The sequence below is a fragment of the Thalassophryne amazonica genome, chromosome 21 (assembly GCF_902500255.1).
Source record: "Thalassophryne amazonica chromosome 21, fThaAma1.1, whole genome shotgun sequence".
NCBI classification, from domain to species: domain Eukaryota; kingdom Metazoa; phylum Chordata; class Actinopteri; order Batrachoidiformes; family Batrachoididae; genus Thalassophryne; species Thalassophryne amazonica.
Genome location: NC_047123.1, coordinates 32,457,672 through 32,478,388, shown reverse-complemented (window position 1 = coordinate 32,478,388; position 20,717 = coordinate 32,457,672). Strand labels below are relative to the sequence as shown.

Below are 20,717 nucleotides of genomic sequence, written 5' to 3'. Positions count from 1 at the left end.
GAGAAGATTTGGTCATGGTATTTTATTATAGAAATTATAATTATTATGTCACTTGAAGGGGGGGGGGTAGTGCCTCCCTGCGGCCCCACTTCCGCCGCCGGTGGATCGGCTACAATTCAATCATTCATTCACATTCTACACCCGTTTATTCCAGTGACTCCTGGGATTAGAGAACGAACAGAGTGAATGGTGTGCGCATAAACGATCTTCGTAGTGGACCAACGGACCAATGCTATTGGCCAATCAACTGCCGAGGGGGCGTGTCTTACCGGGGAATCTGTGGGCGTTGTTGAGTGTCTGCGTCATCAGTTCCTGGGCTTCATGTATGACTTCAGCTGTAACGTTACACAAGTTGGGCCACTTCCACTGGTGACGGTTCCGAATTAAGTCACGGGGCGAAGATGACGGAAAGCCCCGCCAGCATGCTGCTAAACGGGGACGTTTATTATGTGACGTCGAGCGGTAAAAAGCCGGATAAAAATGGCTTAGTGCTGAGGAGCCGCTGCCTGTTCCAGCAGCAGCCGCAGAAGTGTCGTCGTCCCGGGGACAAGGTGAGGCCCGCGTCCGCCGCTCGGTCTCCGCTATACGACCACTACCACCGGCAACTCACTACTGCTATTTGTTTTTAACCTTTTAAAATTTCGGTAATCAATTTTAAATCAACACAAGAGCTGCGAACGCCTTTTCGAAAGAAAAACAGTCTAATATTATTGTAATTACAAGTTCGGATTTTAAAGTATGTATTTTATATTTAAAGAAAAAGTAGTTCTTAATATGACCTTAATGTATGGCTGGTTATTGCTCCTAAAATTATAATAAACACAGACTTTAACTTTATTTTGCATTTTTTTTTAAACTATCCATAGAGCCGTCATAGGCGTAGAAACGGGGTGGTGGTAGTGGGGGGTGGGGGGAGTCAGAGTACAGAATTTGTGGCATTAGACTAATTTACTATCTTTAGTGTTAAAATTAAAAGCAACTGAAAAAATAAATGGGAACAATGTTATCATTACTGTTTACTTAAAAAAGCAAAAGGGGGTAATTCTGTGCCAAATCACCAGAAGGCTCCCGACATGCCATCTCAAATTTGCTTCATAGTTTGTTTTTTTATTTTGATGCCCTTGTAACTAAAAATTACTGAGCAAACTTTTAGGCCAATATCTCCACTACTTTCTAAGATATTAAGCCATCAAAAAGGGGGAATGGCTCCAAATTTAGCCTAAAAACAAGTGTTACAATCAAACATCCATAGTTTGAGGGCTAATAACTTTTGAACTGTTCAAATTAAATGGTTCAAATTTTCACACACAATTCTTTGATATAATAAGGCTCTGTACACAGAAGGAGAGCTTTGTATGTGACACGTTTACAGATTTATGGCGTGACAGATAAATCTTCCAGTAATGCGCATTTGTCCATGATAGCACTTCTTCACAGCATCAACTTCATATTTGGTAAATATATCAAGACCTTGCTCTTTTCACTGATCTAATTTGTTTACTGGTACTACTTGCCACATTTTTGCTATAAGCATTCAAAATAAAGACGCGGCAAACTTTTTCCAATATTTAGGGCCCTATATATGAGACAAGTATACTTTTTTGCCACAGATATCATATTTTCCTGATAGTGCTATAACATGTCTCATATATTAAAAAGAATCAGGCATCTGGTGTCATTAAATCTGGAGATATAGAGAGCCAAAAGTGCTACCATGGATGTTTACATGGACAAATGTGCATTCCAGGAAGCCATATCTGGCATGCCATAAATCTGCAAATATGTCACATACAAAGCTCTCCTTCTGTACACAGAGCCATGCCCCATTTGAAGGCTTAATATCTCAGAAACCAGTGGCGATATTGGCCTAAAATTTTGCACAGCATTTATTAGTAACAAGGGCAAATACTTTTGAAAATATTTCCTATTAGTAACAAGGGCAAATACATCACCCACATTTTTTAACCAATACATTTCCATTTAATGTCACAAATTGATGTTTTTCTGTACAAACACTGATTTAAAAGAGTACAGCAGTCTGATTTTAATCTTGCATAAAAATTTGTTTGCAATAAAAGCTGTACTCTGTGTTTATCAATTGAGAGATTTGCATTGGTATTCTGTCCAAATGTTATTGGTTTAATGGGGAACGTCATTATGTAAGTTTAAGTTAAGCATGTATGGTTTAAAATAAAGAACCAGAACTTTATGATTAAAGCTGCACAAGCAACATACGGTCATTGTGTACATCTAAAAGGTGTCAACATCACCCCAAACAAGTGGTTAACTGGTTCCCAGCTGTAGCTCATGATGCTTAGGGAAATTTTGTGGACCCACTCACTGCCTGAATGACTCACTGGTTGTGTTTCCACAATGACTGTAAAAAAACAAAACAAATTGTGTTCATCAGAATCACAATTTAAAATGGGCTCTAAGAAACAGTTATGTAAACAAACTAGTGTCAATAGCTGTTTTGTGTAAAGCCATAGGTGAGTGTTAAAAGGTGCATCCTGTTTTGCACATTAGAAACAGTTGATTTATGCAGTTACATATGTTTAAAACTCTAAAAATCATTACTTTGTACTGCTTTTTTTTAATTAGCCCACTGAATAACAAATCTTGAAAAACATTTAAATTTGGTTTGTGGCCGTCATGTTTATATGGGGATCTCGAGCTGCAACGATAACATGACATTTATCCATAACTATTTTGATAATAAATTAATCATTGAGTTTTTTTTTTGTTTTTTTTAACAATACAAATTCTGTTTTCAGGGTTTTAAATGTGAACATTTTCTCTGTAAAACATTGATCGTGGACCTAACAACAGCTAATCAATTAATGGAAAAACCAGTGGGCTGTTTAAGCGATTATGGAAAAAATTGTTTCAAAGTAGAATTTATTGTGTACTTTGCAGATTGCACGTTGTTTTGCATTTACAACCTGCAGTGGTGCTCGCCACCTGATCTGGTAGGGTTGTAGTAGTGCCTTTCTTGTAACCTTACACCACCTTTTTTTTTTTTGTACCTGTGAATGGGCGTGAGATGTTAGACTGGTCTGTGTTTATGCCGACTCCGGTATGAAGAAGAAGGGCTCTGTTGTGTTAGTCCCCATCTGTCCCCTTGGAAGAAGCGAAGCGGAGGACTGCTTCCACTTGAACATCTTGAGGAATGTCTTCAGGGTTTGAAGGGTGGGTGTGGTCCCTGGGAGGGTGGAACGAACAAATCCAGTGTGTTGTGGTGAGACATACACATTCCAGTGTTTGTCTGTGGATTCAAGGTTTCAGCACACAAAAGTATTAAAACCACCCGTCTAGTTTCTGCTTGCTGGGAAAATAAAAAACCTCTTCCATATGTGAGAATTTAAATTTCACGCTGTGTTCATCTGCAGTGCTGCTGATTTCAATATCGAGCAGTTTCAGACAATTAGACTCCGATTCCTCGGCTGTCACACAAAATAGATTCCCGTGCATATGTTCTCTATCCAGATCTGCAGGTCCTACAGTGGGGCCCATAAGTATTTGGACAATAGCGCATTTTGGAATTTTTGCGCTGTGCACCACCACAGTGGAGTTAAAATGAACCCATCAAGATGGTGTCAACTGCCAGCTTGAATTTAAGGGGTTTAAGTAATATAAACTCCCAGATCCTGGTCCAGTTTGGCTGATTTTGGATGAGAATGCAGCACCGCAGTAACTTTGAAGACCAAAAAGTTGGAAATGCCTCGGTTACATACTTTGCCTTGCAGCATGTGCACCATGACGAATGTCTTTATCAAGCGAGTGCATGGAGGCATCCTGTTTGGGGGGGAAAAAAAAGGACGAGGAGACAGGAATCAACACTCACACTAACTGCTTTCATGCAGGAAACTTGTGGCAGTAACACTTTGGCAAAATGAGCTGGTTACTCAAGTTTGTACACTTTCAGTTGTAGTGTGAAGCTTTTCTTTTTCCGCTGTAATTACCGTAACTGTCATTTCTTCATCTGCAGCACAAATATAGCTGAATTAATTGTGTTGATCTAAAGAGAAACCTGTTCAACAGGCTACACACACACACACACACACACACACACACACACACACACACACACACACACACACACACACACACACACACACACAGTAGTATCCGGCTGTTCTTTGGCTGTGAGGTATTTCTTGTGGAAGCGTAATAGGTCACACATGGCACAGTTGCTATGCTACAGGGTGTCACTTGTCATGACTGTTGGCCTTCATTTGTTTAGTGTTGCTTTAGCAGTTTTCCACAGGCTATTTGAAAACAGTGCTGCTTTTTCAGTATCTCACAGATTGCTTATTGAAACCATTAAAAAAAATTTAGATGGAACCATAATCCTTGATCAGTGTCACTTTCGCGACCTGGATTGATGGTTATTTTTACCTGCTCAGTTATGCGATATGTCTATCTCTAAGTTTCCAAAATGAGAAGAACTGATATATCGGTTGATATGAGCTTTTCACAAATATATCAGTATCTACGTTGTTTTTGCAGGAGTAAAATCTTTATTTTACCAAGTTAACAATGCCTTGTGCCATATCAACATCCAGACCCACCTTGGATCTGCTGTGGTGACCCTGAGTGAAAAGACAATAGGGCAGCCAAAGGGATTTACAAGTAAAAATGCAGAAAAAACACTATGGCAGTTGGAAATGCTGCCATGGGGTCCCATATGGCTGGGACCCCATCACCCCTTGGTCACACTAGCTACAAAAGGCAGTGGCAGGCCACTCATTTTCAATTAGAGTGGGTGTTTTACAGCAACACGAAACAAGTGGTTGCTCTGCCGCCAACGAGAAGTCTATTTTATGCAAATTCTGAGCGATGCAAGATTGACTGCCAATCCGAGTGAAGGCAGCATGACAGCAACGTGGAGAACGTTAGGTTTTCATAATGAAATGTTCAAAATCATTGCCATTTTTAAAAAATGTATCCATATCATGAAGCCCTGTCACAAAAGGAGTGAAACAGTGAAGGAAAACTATATTGTGAGTGGTAAAGGCATAATGCAGTCTGCAACCTCCCCATTAGATGGCACTAAATTCTACACATTGTAGCTGTAAAAATAAAAATATTGTGTAAATGCTTGATTGGTCTGGTATACATTTGTATTTAATTGGGGAGGCTGAAGTGGTTGATTTAATGACTAAACATTAATCTGTCATAACTTCTCCCAGAACCAAAATGTTGCCTACAACTCGAGCCTGTACAAGAAGCCCTTTGTGGAGTCATTTGAGGAAACACCTCTACTGGTGGCAGTGCTCACCTACATGGGCTATGGCATCCTCACCATCTTTGGATACCTTCGGGACTTCCTTCGTCACTGGAACATCGAGAAGTGTAACGTGGCCCGAGAGAGAGATGAACAGAGGGTAATATTTTTAAATGCATAACGGGGACTTTTAGTCAAAGCATTCTGATGATATCTGGAATATTCTACAAAGGTCTTCCTCATTGTAAGTCTTTATTGATGGTCTTACTTTCCCCTGCAGGACTTCGTCCCACTTTATCAAGACTTTGAGAACTTTTACACCAGGAATTTGTACATGAGGATCAGGGACAACTGGAACCGACCCATCTGTAGTGTCCCAGGTGCTAAGATGGACCTGGTGGAAAGAGTTTCCCACGATTACAACTGGACCTTCCAGTAAGTTGCTGTACTGTGTGTGGCAGGGGTGGCCTGTCGCTGTATTTATACACATCAAGGCGGATTTTAGCCAGTTTGAGTAGCGATCCGAAGCTTTCTTTTAGGTTTCTTCTGTTTATTTAAAAAATTGACAGATGGCTTTCGCTTTTATCATTTTGTCTACATTATTGCCTTTTAGTGCCACAAAGAACTGATGAGGGAGAAAAGTCATCTCAATGAAGGTTTTTGAGCTGGCCAGAATTTTTTAAAGTGGGACCAATAACAAAATGAAAATGGCATAAAATTTGCAAAGAAGAAGTGCAACACTGTGCAGTATAGAAAGACGAGCGGGAGCAAGATCAGCACCACATCATGGAACACTTTCTGTTGTCAGCCAGAGATGATTCAGAGTTAATCAGCTCTGTGGCAGATAAATATTTTAATCCTTTGGCGTTACACAAAGTTTCCAAACAAATGTGAACAATTACATTATTCTGCATTTAAACTTCATATTTGTGAATTTCACAGCATGAATGGGAATGTTTTCATTAGTTAACTTGATTTTATTTTTCTAAAAAACAAAATCCTGCTTTCCTGGAAATTTTTTTTTGGTTACGCCTTTTTTTTGCTTGTTAGGCACACAGGCAAAGTTGTGAAGGACATCATCAACATGGGCTCATATAACTACCTGGGCTTTGCTGAGAACACTGGAGCTTGTGCTGATGCTGCTCTGGAGGTCACACAAGAGTACGGAGTTGGAGTCGGCAGCACTCGGTGCGAGATCGGTAAGGAGGCGGGTTAGAGTGCAACCGCTGCACACACATTGGGTCTTAATGTTACTTTCAAACAGTGGATGAAATTGCTGAAAGGAAAAACATCAATAAATAGCTACACAAATATATAACAAATCCCCCCATTCATCATCTGGAGGGGATGAAAAGTCACTGAGTGGTTTGTGTGTGAAAATGATCATATGGAACAGTCATCAGACCTCAACCCTTGAGGGACATTTTGGACAAATTCTAAACCAAAGTCTAATGTAGAATGTGTTTGGTGCACATTGGGCTCCAGTGTCACTTTGGCCTAGACAGCTACATTCTGCTACAATCTCCTTTGTTTTCCCGAGTCTCTCTGATGGATCCTCGGATCCTGTTGGAATGACAGTGTCAAACGAACTGTTACTTAAGCCTCCTTCCCACGTACATTATTTTGAATGCGGTGAATCTTGATCACATCTTGTCATCTTACAAAATTTCCTTACGACAACACCACCACCAGCTTATTACAATGTAGAAAATGAACCATCATATTTTAGCGCATCACCATCAAGACTTGATCAAGATCACCTTGGTGCAGTCCTATATTGTCTTGCTGTGTGACTTTATATAGCTTTAGCAGTGAGACTGAGGTGACAGTGGCCCAAACCCATTTCTTACCCCTTAGCCCTCCCTTTTAGTACTACTTCCTGTTTCATGTTTTCACATCAGGGGAAGGAGTATCCAGATTCTCTTTGGGATGGAAGGGTTGGGCCATATACCCTTTCAAACAGAGACTTTTGTGGACCACACTTGAAATGAAGGGAGGTTCCACGACAGTTTGAAACACTTGTGACGTATCGAGAGTGTTCAAGAACATCTTGGCAGTGTAGCGGTCAGAAATCACGTATGTGAGGAACAAGGCTTTGGCAAGACTCAGAAGAGACATACCACCTACATTGTGAGGGAATGTCAGTGAAAACATTTTGGCCATGTGGCGCAAATGCATAGTTAATATACTTTCAACAAGTGGGGATGGACCAAACGTCTGCCTAGGTGGTCGCTATCCAGGATCCAAGGCAGTTCACTATTGTATTGTGGTAACGTGAGGAACCGGTGCATGCTCCCAAACCTGACTTATCCAAAAAAGAGGAAATGAAATATGTCTCTTCATGGTGACATTTTGCCATTTCCAGGGAACCTGGACATCCATGAGGATTTGGAGCAGTTGGTGGCCAGGTTCCTGGGTGTTGAGTCATCTATGGCCTTTGGCATGGGCTTTGCGACCAATTCAATGAACATTCCTCCGCTCACTGGGAAGGTATAATTTCCCCATTTACTCTCTGCAAAACATCATGTAATTTTCGTTTTCAGTTCTGTTTTTTTTTTTTTTTTTTTTTCTGTTCCACCCTTGTGCTCGCGCTGTATTTCTAAAGGTAGTGTTCTTAATGGTCTCATTGTTAATAGGATGACAAACAGCTTCCTGTTTAAGTTCTTAGGGTACACACTCTTCAGCAACCCTGTAGTTTCTGGTCATGCTTTCAAACATTCTGCCCACAGGATGAGTGATATTTGACTTGGCCTCCATTATTCTAACCCCACATACCACTCATCGCTCACATCCTTGCTTTTGTTTCTTTCCACCTTCTATCGCCAAGCTCACCTTAAGTGGTGTTTAAACAGAAATAAGGAATCTGAGCCGACAGCTTTGAGGCTAGAAACATTTCCCGACTGCCACTGGAAAAACAAATAGAGTCACTGGCTCTTGTTACAAGCATTTATAAATTTTTTACCACGTCTGGCACTTTAACGCGACCTCAGAGCTCCGCGTCACGGCAGAGTAACATCGCATTTCAGCGTGGATTAATAATCAGAAATACTAATGTTCTGCCACTTGAATCCGTGTACGAGGTCTGTCCATAAAGTATAGGTCCTTTTTATTTTTTTCAAAAACTATATGGATTTCATTCATATGTTTTTACGTCAGACATGCTTGAACCCTCGTGCGCATGCGTGAGTTTTTCCACGCCTGTCGGTGACGTCATTCGCCTGTGAGCACTCCTTGTGGGAGGAGTCGTCCAGCCCCTCGTCGGAATTCCTTTGTCTGCGAAGTTGCTGAGAGACTGGCGCTTTGTTTGATCAAAATTTTTTCTAAACCTGTGAGACACATCCAAGTGGACATGGTTCGAAAAATTAAGCTGGTTTTCAGTGAAAATTTTAACGGCTGATGAGAGATTTTGAGGTGACACTGTCGCTTTAAGGACTTCCCACAGTGCGAGACGTCGCACAGCGCTCTCAGGCGGCGTCATCAGCCTGTTTCAAGCTGAAAACCTCCACATTTCAGGCTCTATTGATCCAGGACGTCGTGAGAGAACAGAGAAGTTTCAGAAGAAGTCGGTTTCAGCATTTTATCCGGATATTCCACTGTTAAAGGAGATTTTTTTTAATGAAAGACGTGCAGACGGGTCCGCGTGTCGGCTCGCAGCCGCCGCGACGCTCCGCCACATGAAAAACACCTCTGTTGGAAGCGTTAAGGACAAGTTGGAACATGTCCAGCTGTTAAACAATTTCTCATATACTCACTCCACTGAAAGCCATCAAAAGCCGCCTGGATTTTACAAATGGTTATCAACACGGAGGTGTTTTTCCTGTGCCGCCGCTCCGCGCCGGCTGCGTCCCGACGCGCGGACCAGTCCGCACGTCTTTCATTAAAAAAAATCTCCTTTAACAGTGGAATATCCGGATAAAATGCTGAAACCGACTTCTTCTGAAACTTCTCTGTTCTCTCACGACGTCCTGGATCAATAGAGCCTGAAATGTGGAGGTTTTCAGCTTGAAACAGGCTGATGACGCCGCCTGAGAGCGCAGCGCGACGTCTCGCACCGTGGGAAGTCCTTAAAGCGACAGTGTCACCTCAAAATCTCTCATCAGCCGTTAAAATTTTCACTGAAAACCAGCTTAATTTTTCGAACCATGTCCACTTGGATGTGTCTCACAGGTTTAGAAAAAATTTTGATCAAACAAAGCGCCAGTCTCTCAGCAACTTCTCAGACAAAGGAATTCCGACGAGGGGCTGGACGACTCCTCCCACAAGGAGTGCTCACAGGCGAATGACGTCACCGACAGGCGTGGAAAAACTCACGCATGCGCACGAGGGTTCATGCATGTCTGACGTAAAAACATATGAATGAAATCCATATAGTTTTTGAAAAAAATAAAAAGGACCTATACTTTATGGACAGCCCTCGTATTTTCTGCCTGTTTCAGGGTTGTCTTATCCTGAGCGATGAGCTGAATCACGCCTCGCTGGTACTGGGTGCTCGTCTGTCCGGCTCCACCATCCGCGTCTTCAAACACAACAGTGAGTGACCACAAGAACGCAGAAAACAGGGGATTAGAGACACGAAAATAGATCTCTGGCAACGTGATCGGCGTTGATCTGCTTTAAACGCATTAAGCATTGATGTGCTGCTACACAAGTGTGGGATGATGTCACACACGTACAGACACCCAGTGACCACAGAAGCTCAGTCACCATCATCATCATCACGAAGGCTAAAAAAAAAAACTTTCTTCTCCAGTAAGCAACACAAAAGTATCTTTACCCATGATGCCTCTGTGCTGCAGACATGCAAAGCCTGGAGAAGCTGCTGAGAGATGCCATCGTACACGGACAACCAAGAACTCACCGGCCCTGGAAGAAGATTCTCATTGTGGTGGAGGGCATCTACAGGTGTGCACAGTCATCTCATGCACTCACCAGACTCACACATTCAGAATTCTCCTGAACAACCTCTAATTTGAAGAAGTCTTATTTATTTATTTTTTTTAATCATGTATTACTCAGGGAAACTGCTTACTGTATGATCAATACTTTCATTAATGCAGTGCTGATGTTCATTCCCACTGGGATTTGTAAAGCAAAAATATAAACGTTAAACTGCAGGAGAGTGCGTTTTTGAAGCGCTCTTAAAACTGACTCGCTGCTGCCATCAAGTGAGAAGAATTCTTTGTGATGAATAGTTTGAATTTAGTGTTTCACTGATGTATGACTCTTCTAGGATTTCATCAGTAAGTCTGAGTGTTGTGACAATAAAGTACGTTTATTTCTGTGGAATGTCACAAAATCACAGTGAAATCTGCTGCTGGTAAAATAGTTATCAGCAAATATGGAGTTCAGTTTGTCAGATCTTGCAAACGTGAAGGAGGAAGAGCATGTGCAAGGTTCAAAGTTCATGCTGCATTTGAAAGAAACTGGAAAATCAAACGTTCTGACTTGCATCGCTAAAAATGCATTTCCAAAACTTATACTAAAACAGTCTCCCCACTCACTCATTTTGGCAAATCAAGTAAACAACTGTAACAACTCACACAGCAGATATGTGAGTGTTTGTCCAGCAGGGATCCAGCAGATCTTCTGTAATATGTCCAGATTTTATAAGGAATTCCAACATACATTTGTAAACCCCATATTTGAATACTATGGAACAAAATTTAATGAATTGTTTTAATAATGTAAGTTGTAAGAAAATTTTGGGAGGATGAAAGCTTTAAGATGTGTTTGCATGATTTGTTTACCTGATATGAACTTTACTGTATCTCTGAAGTATGGAGGGTTCCATTGTGCATCTGCCAGAGGTTATTGCCCTGAAGAGGCGCTACAAGGCGTACCTGTACTTGGATGAGGCCCACAGTATCGGGGCCCTGGGGCCTCATGGCAGAGGAGTGGTGGACTACTTTGGCGTGGATCCCAAGGACGTGGATATCATGATGGGAACCTTCACCAAGAGCTTCGGTGCGGCCGGCGGATACATTGGAGGCAAAAAGGTACGTGGAAATTTAAGGAAAGTCAAGAGATGTACTTCCTCATCTTCTGTTGTGACCTGAGTCATTTTCCAGCAGATGAAATGTTGATCAGCACAGTTTAAAGTGGACCATCTGTATGTGATGGTGTAAAAAGCATATAAATCCTGAGGTTGTTCAGTGTTAAAGTAAATACAGCAGTTCATTGATGTTTCAAAGAACTCTTCAAAACATTAAAATTTTTAAATAATCTCCCAAAGCAATCACTTATTCATCGTTATGCAAATTTTGCAGTGCTATGATGGGCTAGAACTGCACAATGCATGGTGGGAAAAGGACAACAGTGGAGCGGTTATAAATGAGCAAAACCTGAGCAAAATTTTCAGTGTTAGAAAACTGACCTCTTCTTGGGTAAAACCAAGAAATCGCCTGATGGAGCTTTGTGCTGCCACTGTGGGTCATAATGTCAGTGTTGTATCACCGCTGAGGGTCATTCTCAACATGCTAGAGGAGCAGTGCATGATGGGAAAAGGACAGAGTGAACTTGAAGCCAGTGTGTGAAAACAAACCAGATTTTAGACCTGATGAGGGACCAACAACAAAAATTAGAGGTCATATAGCAGCAGATCCTCACTGTACCTTTTATACAGTGACTGTTATAGTAAATATTTTTGACATATTGTCATACAAGCCATTTTTAAATGTACTGTAACAAAGTGCTGTGCAGAAGTTTTAGGCCCCCAATGGGGGAAAAATTTCAATGTATTGTGTCAACAGTTAAAAGTGAAATATCAAAATATTTTAGTTTCAACAAAAAAGCAAATTAGCAAATATCAGATTGCAAACTTGTAGATGTTTTGCAGAATACATAAAGGCAGTTACAGATTGTACACACCTGATTAAGTACAACCTAATTATAGTATTATTTGCAAGAGACCACCGAAAATAGATTCACCTTTATCACAATATTGTGTTGTGCAGCTGTCTAAGGAAATTAAATTTTTTTGAGGCAAAAAATAAGACATTTTTAATATAATTTCTCTGCCAGGAGCTGATTGATTACCTGAGGAGCCACTCGCACAGCACCGTGTATGCCACGTCCATGTCCCCGCCTGTAGCCCAGCAGATCATCACCTCCATGAAGACCATCATGGGAGAGGATGGAACCACACTGGGTAGGTGCTTGAAAAAGGTGAAAGCATTTAAAAAAAAAAAAAAAGTGCAGCAGGGTTGTGTAACGAATACTGAGAGCACTCACTGGGAAGGCAAATGGTGTTACAAATGTTTTTATTTTTCCTTATTGTACCAGCAGGTTGCTATGGTAACTAACCTGCTGTAGATATGACTGACACGGGTATTTGTTAGCGGTGCTGTCCATGGTGCTGAAGCTCCGATGTGGTCTTTGGGTGTGGAGAATGTTAGTCCATGTAGATCCACTTGGGTTTCTTGTACAATTTCTAAGCGTTATTGAGTTGCTTCTGTGGCTGCACTTGTTCTTCTATCACAGACCACAAGATGGCAGCACAAGCCTGCCGCTGAGATTTTCACTCCCTGCATATCTGAGCTACAGATTTCTGTCTCCTTGCAACGTTATCTGCTTCAGCAGATCTTGGTTGTTAATGTTTAAGTTGTCATGGCATCAGCTTTGCCAATATTTGTACTTTGCCGCCTTCACACAAGAATGTGTGTTTACATTTGTAATTTTACTTCTTCTTTGCCGCCTAGTGATAAAGACCATTATATATCAGTAAATACAGCAGCGACTGTATCAAAAGGATGTGATATTTCCACACCCAGTCTAGACATTCTCACCTTTTATCCTTTTACATGCACTCGCACAGTCACTGTTTTTTAACTGCAAGATTTATTTTGCAGCCTAATGAGTTCTTTATCAAAGGGAGAAGAAGAAGAAAAAAAGCTCTTTTCAGGAACTTATCTGATGAGTGCATCTCCTCAGTGAGGTGTTTGAAGGCCTAGTCTCATCTTTATCTTTTACAGAGTGCACGTGTCCTGCTGAGAACTTGCCCGATGTAAGGTTTTGATGTGATGGTGCACTGACATGATTCGCGCTCTCACCCTTTATGGCTTTCAGATGTTTTTTTTTTTGTGTGTGTACATGTATGCTTTGGTTTTGCCCTCATGCTGGCTACAAAGCAGCATGGTGCTGAGGGCCAGAGATCAGCACAGATAACTCTATCAGACTTGCATATAAACAGGTCACCCAGGCTTGGATTTCTCATTGGGTGGCGCTGTTTAAATCCTCATATCCCGCTTAAAAGCACTGATCTGAGTTCAGATTACTGCACCTCCGGTCATGTTTTCAGTCAGCAGGTGGTGGAATAAACACTTGAACAACCTTTTAGTGTTCTTTTTCTTCCTTACTGTATAATCAGCCGTGTCTCAAAATCATCTTCCTATAAAGAAGCGTCCAGACGGCCTCACTTTGCAACAAATCTCAGTTTGACAGGTTATTTTTTTTTTCCTTCTTGTAGAAGAGTAACAGCGACGGGCTGATTGGTTGCAGCCGCGTCACTGTTTGAAATTCCTGCCTTTGAAGATGCAGACACTGGCACGGAGTCGGCCTGACAGCCGAGCTGCGTCCTGACAGTTTAGAGCCACAATAAAGCTGCAAAGGACCGCACATGGCTCCGGGCGCAGGGATCCAAGTGGACATTTGTTGTTTATATCAATGAAATATGTAGACGGGAATGAAAATGTCACAGTAATATGAACACCAGATGAGAAATGACTTTTATTTAAATCCCAGGAAAACACCCTCCAATATATCCAGGTCCAGCCTAGTCCATAAGTATTTGGACAGCTATGTTTTGTTTTGCTTTTTTGGCTGTGTTCAGCACCACAATGGAGCTGAAATGAAAAACAAGATGCGCTTGTTGACTTTCAGCTTTGACTCAAGGGGTTCACAAAAATAGTTAAATAACTGTTTAGAAGTTACACCTGCTTTTTTTTTTTATCCAGTCCATCTATTTTCAGAAGTCATTCAGTATAGGCTCTGAGGTCAGTTGGTGCCACAGTCTGTAGCGTGAAGCTGATGAGCCTCTATTAAAACCCCTGGGCAGGATGCCAGTCTGACACAGGTTACTACCCCTAGCTAAGGCTGGTACTTATTTACAACTGGATGGACTGAGACAGTGTAGATTAAGTGTCTTGTCCAAGGATGTAAACTGGTAGCATGAGCGGGATTCAAACCCAGGTCTACATTTTTGCAAGTCAGCTCCTGAACCACTCAAATTCCATTTTCAGAAGCCATGAAGTAATCGGAAAAATGAATTATTAATACTTACAATTTTAGGCAGTTTTCTTGAGACGGGTCACGGGACGAATACATGATTTCCAACTCCTTGAATGTGTCTTGGACTTCAATGACATGAGTCATTAAGAAATACAAACAGGGTGGAACTGTGTGGTCAATCTGTCTTTAGTAGACAGTTGTCAAAAACTGAGTGACTATGTAAGAAGGAGAGTCGTGGGAGAAGCCACCAAAACATTCATGCCAACTCCGAGTAGTTATTAGCTTCTGTGGGGAGTGACTGGAGAAACTGTGCATCATGCAACTTTTGTCTTCATGGTGGAGTAACACAGAGAAGGATCTTCTTTGCCAGAAGGTCACGTGGAAATCTTGGGCTTAGATTTGTTCTGTTTTGTTTTGCACTTCTTGTTATTCATAAGTAAGAACAAAAACATTTGTTATAACTCAGTACTTAACAATGGTGGGTTGTCCATTCATTAAAACTTTCAAATGCAGCAGTTTTAAAAATAAGAATGTTACAGTGTTAAATTCAAGATTTTTGTTGAGGGGGGGAGGCCAATTTACACTTGACTGATTATTACATCCCTTTAAAGGCCCAGCACACAAATGTTTGCATTTATTTTGGCTGATTAGACATCTGCTCGGGTTGCCAGGAATTACACAAGGTCACCAAATGCCACGCACTAATGGCAGTGATAAAAGTGCAAACTGTCCCACGCCAGCAGGTGCAATCGAACCAACAGCAGTGCGAGGAAGCTATCAATCAAGCACAGCCATACGTGCCCACACAGTCATTAGAAGAGGTCTAATCAGGTTGAATAAGTGGAAACACATGTTTGTGTACTGAGGGCACATAGAAGCTTTAAAATAAAGTGAAGGATGCAGACTCACAATTCATCAAGGTTTAATAAACACAGCACAGAAAAGTAAAAATGCAGCACTGTTTGACGAAATTTACATAAAACTATTATTAGGGTTTTAGACGTTAACAAGATAGTTATTTTTGACAAAATTGGAATGGGAGAGTACGTTGATAATATACTCTACCTCAATCCAACATCCAAAATGTTTATATTTTTGGTGAAATTCCCGTCTTTTTCAGGTGCTGATCGCATCAGACAGCTGTCAGAGAACACCACCTACTTTCGCAGGAAACTCAGAGAAATGGGCTTCATCATCTACGGCAACGAGGACTCGCCTGTCGTACCCATGATGCTCTACATGCCTGCCAAAATTGGGTGGGTGACACTCTGCCACGCCAAATTAATTAAGATGATATGATGATTTGACATCTCCAAGTGTTGCTCCACATCTAATCTCACCGTTTCTACACAGGGCGTTTGGTCGGGAGATGCTGAAGAGAAACATCGGCACCGTGGTCGTGGGATTCCCAGCAACACCCATCATTGAGTCCAGGGCTCGTTTCTGCATTTCAGCCGCTCATACCAGAGAGATGCTCAACACGGTGAGTCATCCAGTCAGTCGAACAATCACCCAACACAGACAGGAATCAGTCTAATGAAACGGAATGAGTTTAATGAAGTAAAATCTTGAGAATTTAACTGAAACTGTCACTTTTTTATGTTTGGAATCAATTTAAAATTTGCTATTGCATGAAGAAGTGGTACGCTGTTATTTGCAATCTCAATTTTTTTGTTGAACACTGCCACCTGCTGGATGGATGATGGATTAGGAGCAGATGTGCTTCTCAGTGAGCGACACAAAGCGACGCAATATAGAAATGCATTATATCAATAGAGCTGAACTATTTATTTTTTGATTGTTTCACATCGGTTACGTTCTAAAACTCAACTTCCTCCTCTCGCCGCACAACCCTGCAGAGAGGATTTTGTATGATTTTAGCAGCTCAGAAAACCGTGACTGTTTTAAAAATTCAAACATCCTCACAACACCACACAACCCCTTGGAAAGGATTTAAATGAATGCAGCAGAAGCAGACACTTCTTCGTCCTGTCCCTCTCAAAATATGTGTGGTTATGAAGTTGCATGTTGCTCGAAATTAGCTTGTTTGTCAGTTTCTTTCAGTTAAAAAAATCCAAGGTCCTCATGACCGCCAAATATACTGCTACTTGTTATTAATTTGACATGCGTAAGAGTTTATTTTTATCCCCTGATGATCATGAATCTGAAGACTATCATTTTCTCAGCAGTAGAACAGCCAGGTTTGACTTTTAAGTGTCTGAATTTTTATGGTGCGTGCGGTCTTCTAAGTAGAACCTGTGTCAGTGCGCATGTTCAATATTAAAAGTTTCTCAATGTGTCCTTTATTATGAAGGAAGTTGGACAGGCGAGCTGTCTCTAAACATTACCGCATGGCTCAGATGGAGAGTTTTATTTGAGCTGCTGTGTCTGTCCAAAGACATGTCATGCATCTTGGTGAGGAGCGTGTCAGCAGTGTTTGTAATCGTGCGTCTAAAAGGCATCAGAGTGTCTTTATGGAGCTGCTTTTTCCATCTTTGGAAAACCTAGCCCTCTGTCGTTCTGACAAAAAAAAAAAAAAAAAAAAAAAAGGTCAGGAGGAAGGTAAATTGTTTCCAGGTGCTCTGCAGTGTTGCAACACTGATACCGGCTCTCGTGGAAAGAAGTAGACTGGTTTTTGCAGAGATCCATCTCTTCACCTTTCGTCTTAGTGGTTGCCAGAACATCAGGTTGATCAATCAACTCAGAATTTCCATGTTTACATCAGGCTAAGAAGGTCAGATGGCAGAAAACAAAGCAGGTCCAGAACTGATAGACTCTATTTGTATCAATGTGTACGCAGTATCTTGAGACATACTTTGTGTATCGAACACAGGATCACCTCAATAAGACCTCAGACAAATTTGACTCTGGGTATGTTTCATTTCTAACTTTGAGCACTAGGGGGCGGAGTCTTTGATAGCACAGCAACAACCTCACTGATTGTAATCGTAAAATATTTGTGTATTTATATTTGCAATTTTTTTTTCTTTCACTTTTGATGCTCTGTGTGCTTCTTACCCTGTATGCTGCTATACGATACTGCTTGAACCTCAGTTTCTCTGAGGAAGTCTTCCCAAGGGAGAAATAAAATTCTGTCTAATATAAAGAAACTTGCTACTGTGCTAAAACAGTGCACGGCTTCGATGTCGGCTTGGCGACTCAGGTTAGGGTTAACGGAACAATGGTGTCATAAGCTATGCATATTTTTTTTTGTCATTTTGTTTCCTGGCTCATCTAAATTTTGATTGGTAGGTGTAATCATTGTCTTGTTTGTTTGCCAGGCACTGGAGGCCATTAACAAGGTGGGCGACCTGCTGCAGCTAAAATACTCCAGACGCGAGCGGCCCCACTCCTTTGCAGGGTGGATGTCCGAGGGGAGCGTGCTTCAGGACTGAGCCGTGTCATCCTGTCACATTTCACTGTAACTTACTGGTCCTATTTCAACTCTTACAAAAAAAAAAGAAAAAAAAAAGCCTGATCTTGTTCCTGTGTGCATATGGAATTTTTATCTTGTTTGTGCAATAACAACAATGTGGAATTTATTATTATTATTATTTTTAATCAAACAGCTTCCAGCAAAGTAGACCAGTTTTTTTCCCATTAAACCCCACTTGTGCACTTGGGGAGAAACAGATGAAAAATAAATACATAACAGTTGCTATGATGCACATAACAGGGAAAAATATGTATATGTATTTATACGTCAATATACTTATCCCTCAATTTATAATACTGCCTTCAGGAAGCATCGCAAATCTCAAAAAGGGATTTCACAAACACAAGCATGTGTTCTCCATATGTATTTATCTGATGACTTTTTCCACCAATCAGATTTACTTGAATACAAAGAACGGAATAATGGGTTTGTCCCCCCTAACCAAAGGATATATATATATATATATATATTCTACCTTTCTCATAAAATGCAACACAGATGTTCTAATGGAAAACATTTAGCGGAGGGGAGAGAGCCCAGTGACTACAAACGTTTTTGTTTTTTTTTTTTACTGCTTATTTTCTACAAATTTTAGTGTTTTAGTCTTATTTACAGTTTGCACCTGCACTCTAAAACTTGAGCTCAGTGTCTTTACCATTTCCATAAGCTAACGGGCTACGTGTGTGATTTTATTTCCTTGATTTATTCTCACTTGAGTGCTTTGATACGGTGGCTGAGAGAGGCCACAACTACGATAAAGAAAAAAACCTACCTGCATCAGTAGAGGCGTTGGAAAATGAGAAAATGCTTGCAAATGCAGAGCACACAAATCTAATAACGTTCAACATGTGCAGAAAGTTAATGCATTGTGGAAATTTGCACAATGTGCACGAAAACACAAACATGCTGCAAAGCTCCACAACACAACAGAAGCACAAGAGATATTTCTTTCTGGGGGGCTTTAAGTGAAGGGCTGTTCAGTCTACTTTCTTTGTGTGCACATATCTGCTCAGCACAGTTTATTATTGTATTTGTGATGCACTGAAAGGTGTGCAGGTTTAAAGTTCTCAGCTCAGAACCCAGTTTTTGTATTTTGCTCAAAACCCCTTTGTGTTGTGGCTGTTTGCAGCAGATGCGTTATCACATTAAATTGTTGCATGCGCTGCAGGCTACGTCTGTGTTAGCAAGCATATTCTCAATTTGCAAGATGTTCTTTATTGATGCAACTAAATGAGGTTGGTGTTGTGGCCCCTCTCGGCTTCCGTACCTTATAGTGCATCAGCGCCAACACGGATCCCCGAGCATGATGACACGCTGGAACTTTGCTCTATATGTATGACAATGATTCAATCTGATATACAGGTGGCTTTATTTATTTAAAACATTATTTTGGGGGGTTTTTGTGCGTGAATTGTATTTATGTTAAAGGCAGCTCTGGATGTGTCCCAGTCTGTGACTTATTTCCGTGCTAGCACTACTGACGGGCATCATACATGCACAGATGACGTAGTCGCCGATTGTCCATATGTACGATTTCATGCAGTGTATCATCAAATTGAAAAACATTCCATATTATCCTGCTTTCATCTTTGGGTTTGTCCATTGGACAGTGTGTACCATCACCGTGAGTCGAGTTGCCCCAGTTTTATGTGAATTTGTGTCCTTTATTTTTTATTATTAATGTTTTTTTTTTTAACACGGGTGCAGCTTGAGGTCCACTAATGGGATGATTTCTCCAAATATTCAATGCGATTAAACCCAACAAGTCAACAACGCTTGTTTTGCAGCACAGAATGACAACAGTTTGGCTCGTTTTCTTTTAAATGCACATCGGTTACACATTCACCGTATTTGTTGTGTTTGTGTCGTGGCAGAAACAAATCACACTGCATTTTCCTCAAACACCGGCGACCTGAGCTGCAGTCGTCTTCGAAAATGTTTTTCAGAAATGTGTCTGCATTGCCGAAAAGTTTCTAGAGCCACGATGTATGCTGACCACTCTGTTAGAGATAGTGTTGCACAAATTAAATCACTTGTTTTCTCTGTACCAGCGTGTGGAGTGGGTTTTATTTACCGCAGTTACAACACAGAACTTGGTGGTTATGATGCAAAGAAATCTACAAGAATTCCACTTTGATTAACCAAACTTTTTAAATTTTTACACTTTTTGCCGTATTGTTGATGTGTCCACCATATTTTGACCGACTTTGTACAATCAAGTTGAAACTTAAAGTACAAAAGATCTCCTCAGAAGTGTTTTTATTCTAAGCGAGGCCACCTAGAGGCAGAATCTCAAAATGCTGTGTACACAGTATGTTAACACAGACTGCGTTTCCATTTGAAATTTGGTACAAAAGCTCACCTCATTAAGACCATGGATGTGATTATTGTTAGGTGCAATCCGTAATCCATCCAGCAGGTGGCAGACACATCTACAGTACATTATATAGGGTGAAACAAAGTTCCTTATTTGATTGATCTGGTGCGTCACAGCTAACCACTCACAAATCATGCCATCCTCATTATGTGCTCTTTTAATGTGGTGAGCTACAAGGTGACAGTATTGTTTTTGAGTCTGTGCTTATGCATTCTGGCTGGCAGTCACTCACTCACCCACTCATCTGCATTTTTGCTGTAACCAGCTGGGGAAAAAAAGTAACTGAAAAGCCAACTGAACATGAAACGTACAGACTATAAAACTGTAAGTTAAACTGAATTTAAATAAAAATGAACAAAATCTAAATCTAAGAAGACAAACTGACAGAAATATTTTTTTAAAAGAAGCACAGTAGCAGGAATAAAGGGGAATTTTGTTCAGTGATAGTTGAT

At 40.9% G+C, this 20,717-nt stretch overlaps 1 protein-coding gene across 1 annotated transcript; it reads left to right on the top strand.

Moving 5' to 3' along the window:
* Positions 1–323: 323 nt before the first annotated feature.
* Positions 324–19,933, top strand: LOC117502734 (serine palmitoyltransferase 2-like). The gene is made up of 12 exons (XM_034161838.1): positions 324–551; positions 5,193–5,387; positions 5,508–5,662; positions 6,278–6,426; positions 7,593–7,717; positions 9,664–9,757; positions 10,024–10,129; positions 11,004–11,223; positions 12,248–12,374; positions 15,573–15,708; positions 15,806–15,935; positions 17,734–19,933. Exons 1-12 carry the CDS (start codon positions 402–404, stop codon positions 17,845–17,847), a joined length of 1,701 nt encoding a protein of 566 aa, XP_034017729.1. The 5' UTR covers positions 324–401; the 3' UTR covers positions 17,848–19,933.
* Positions 19,934–20,717: the final 784 nt, after the last annotated feature.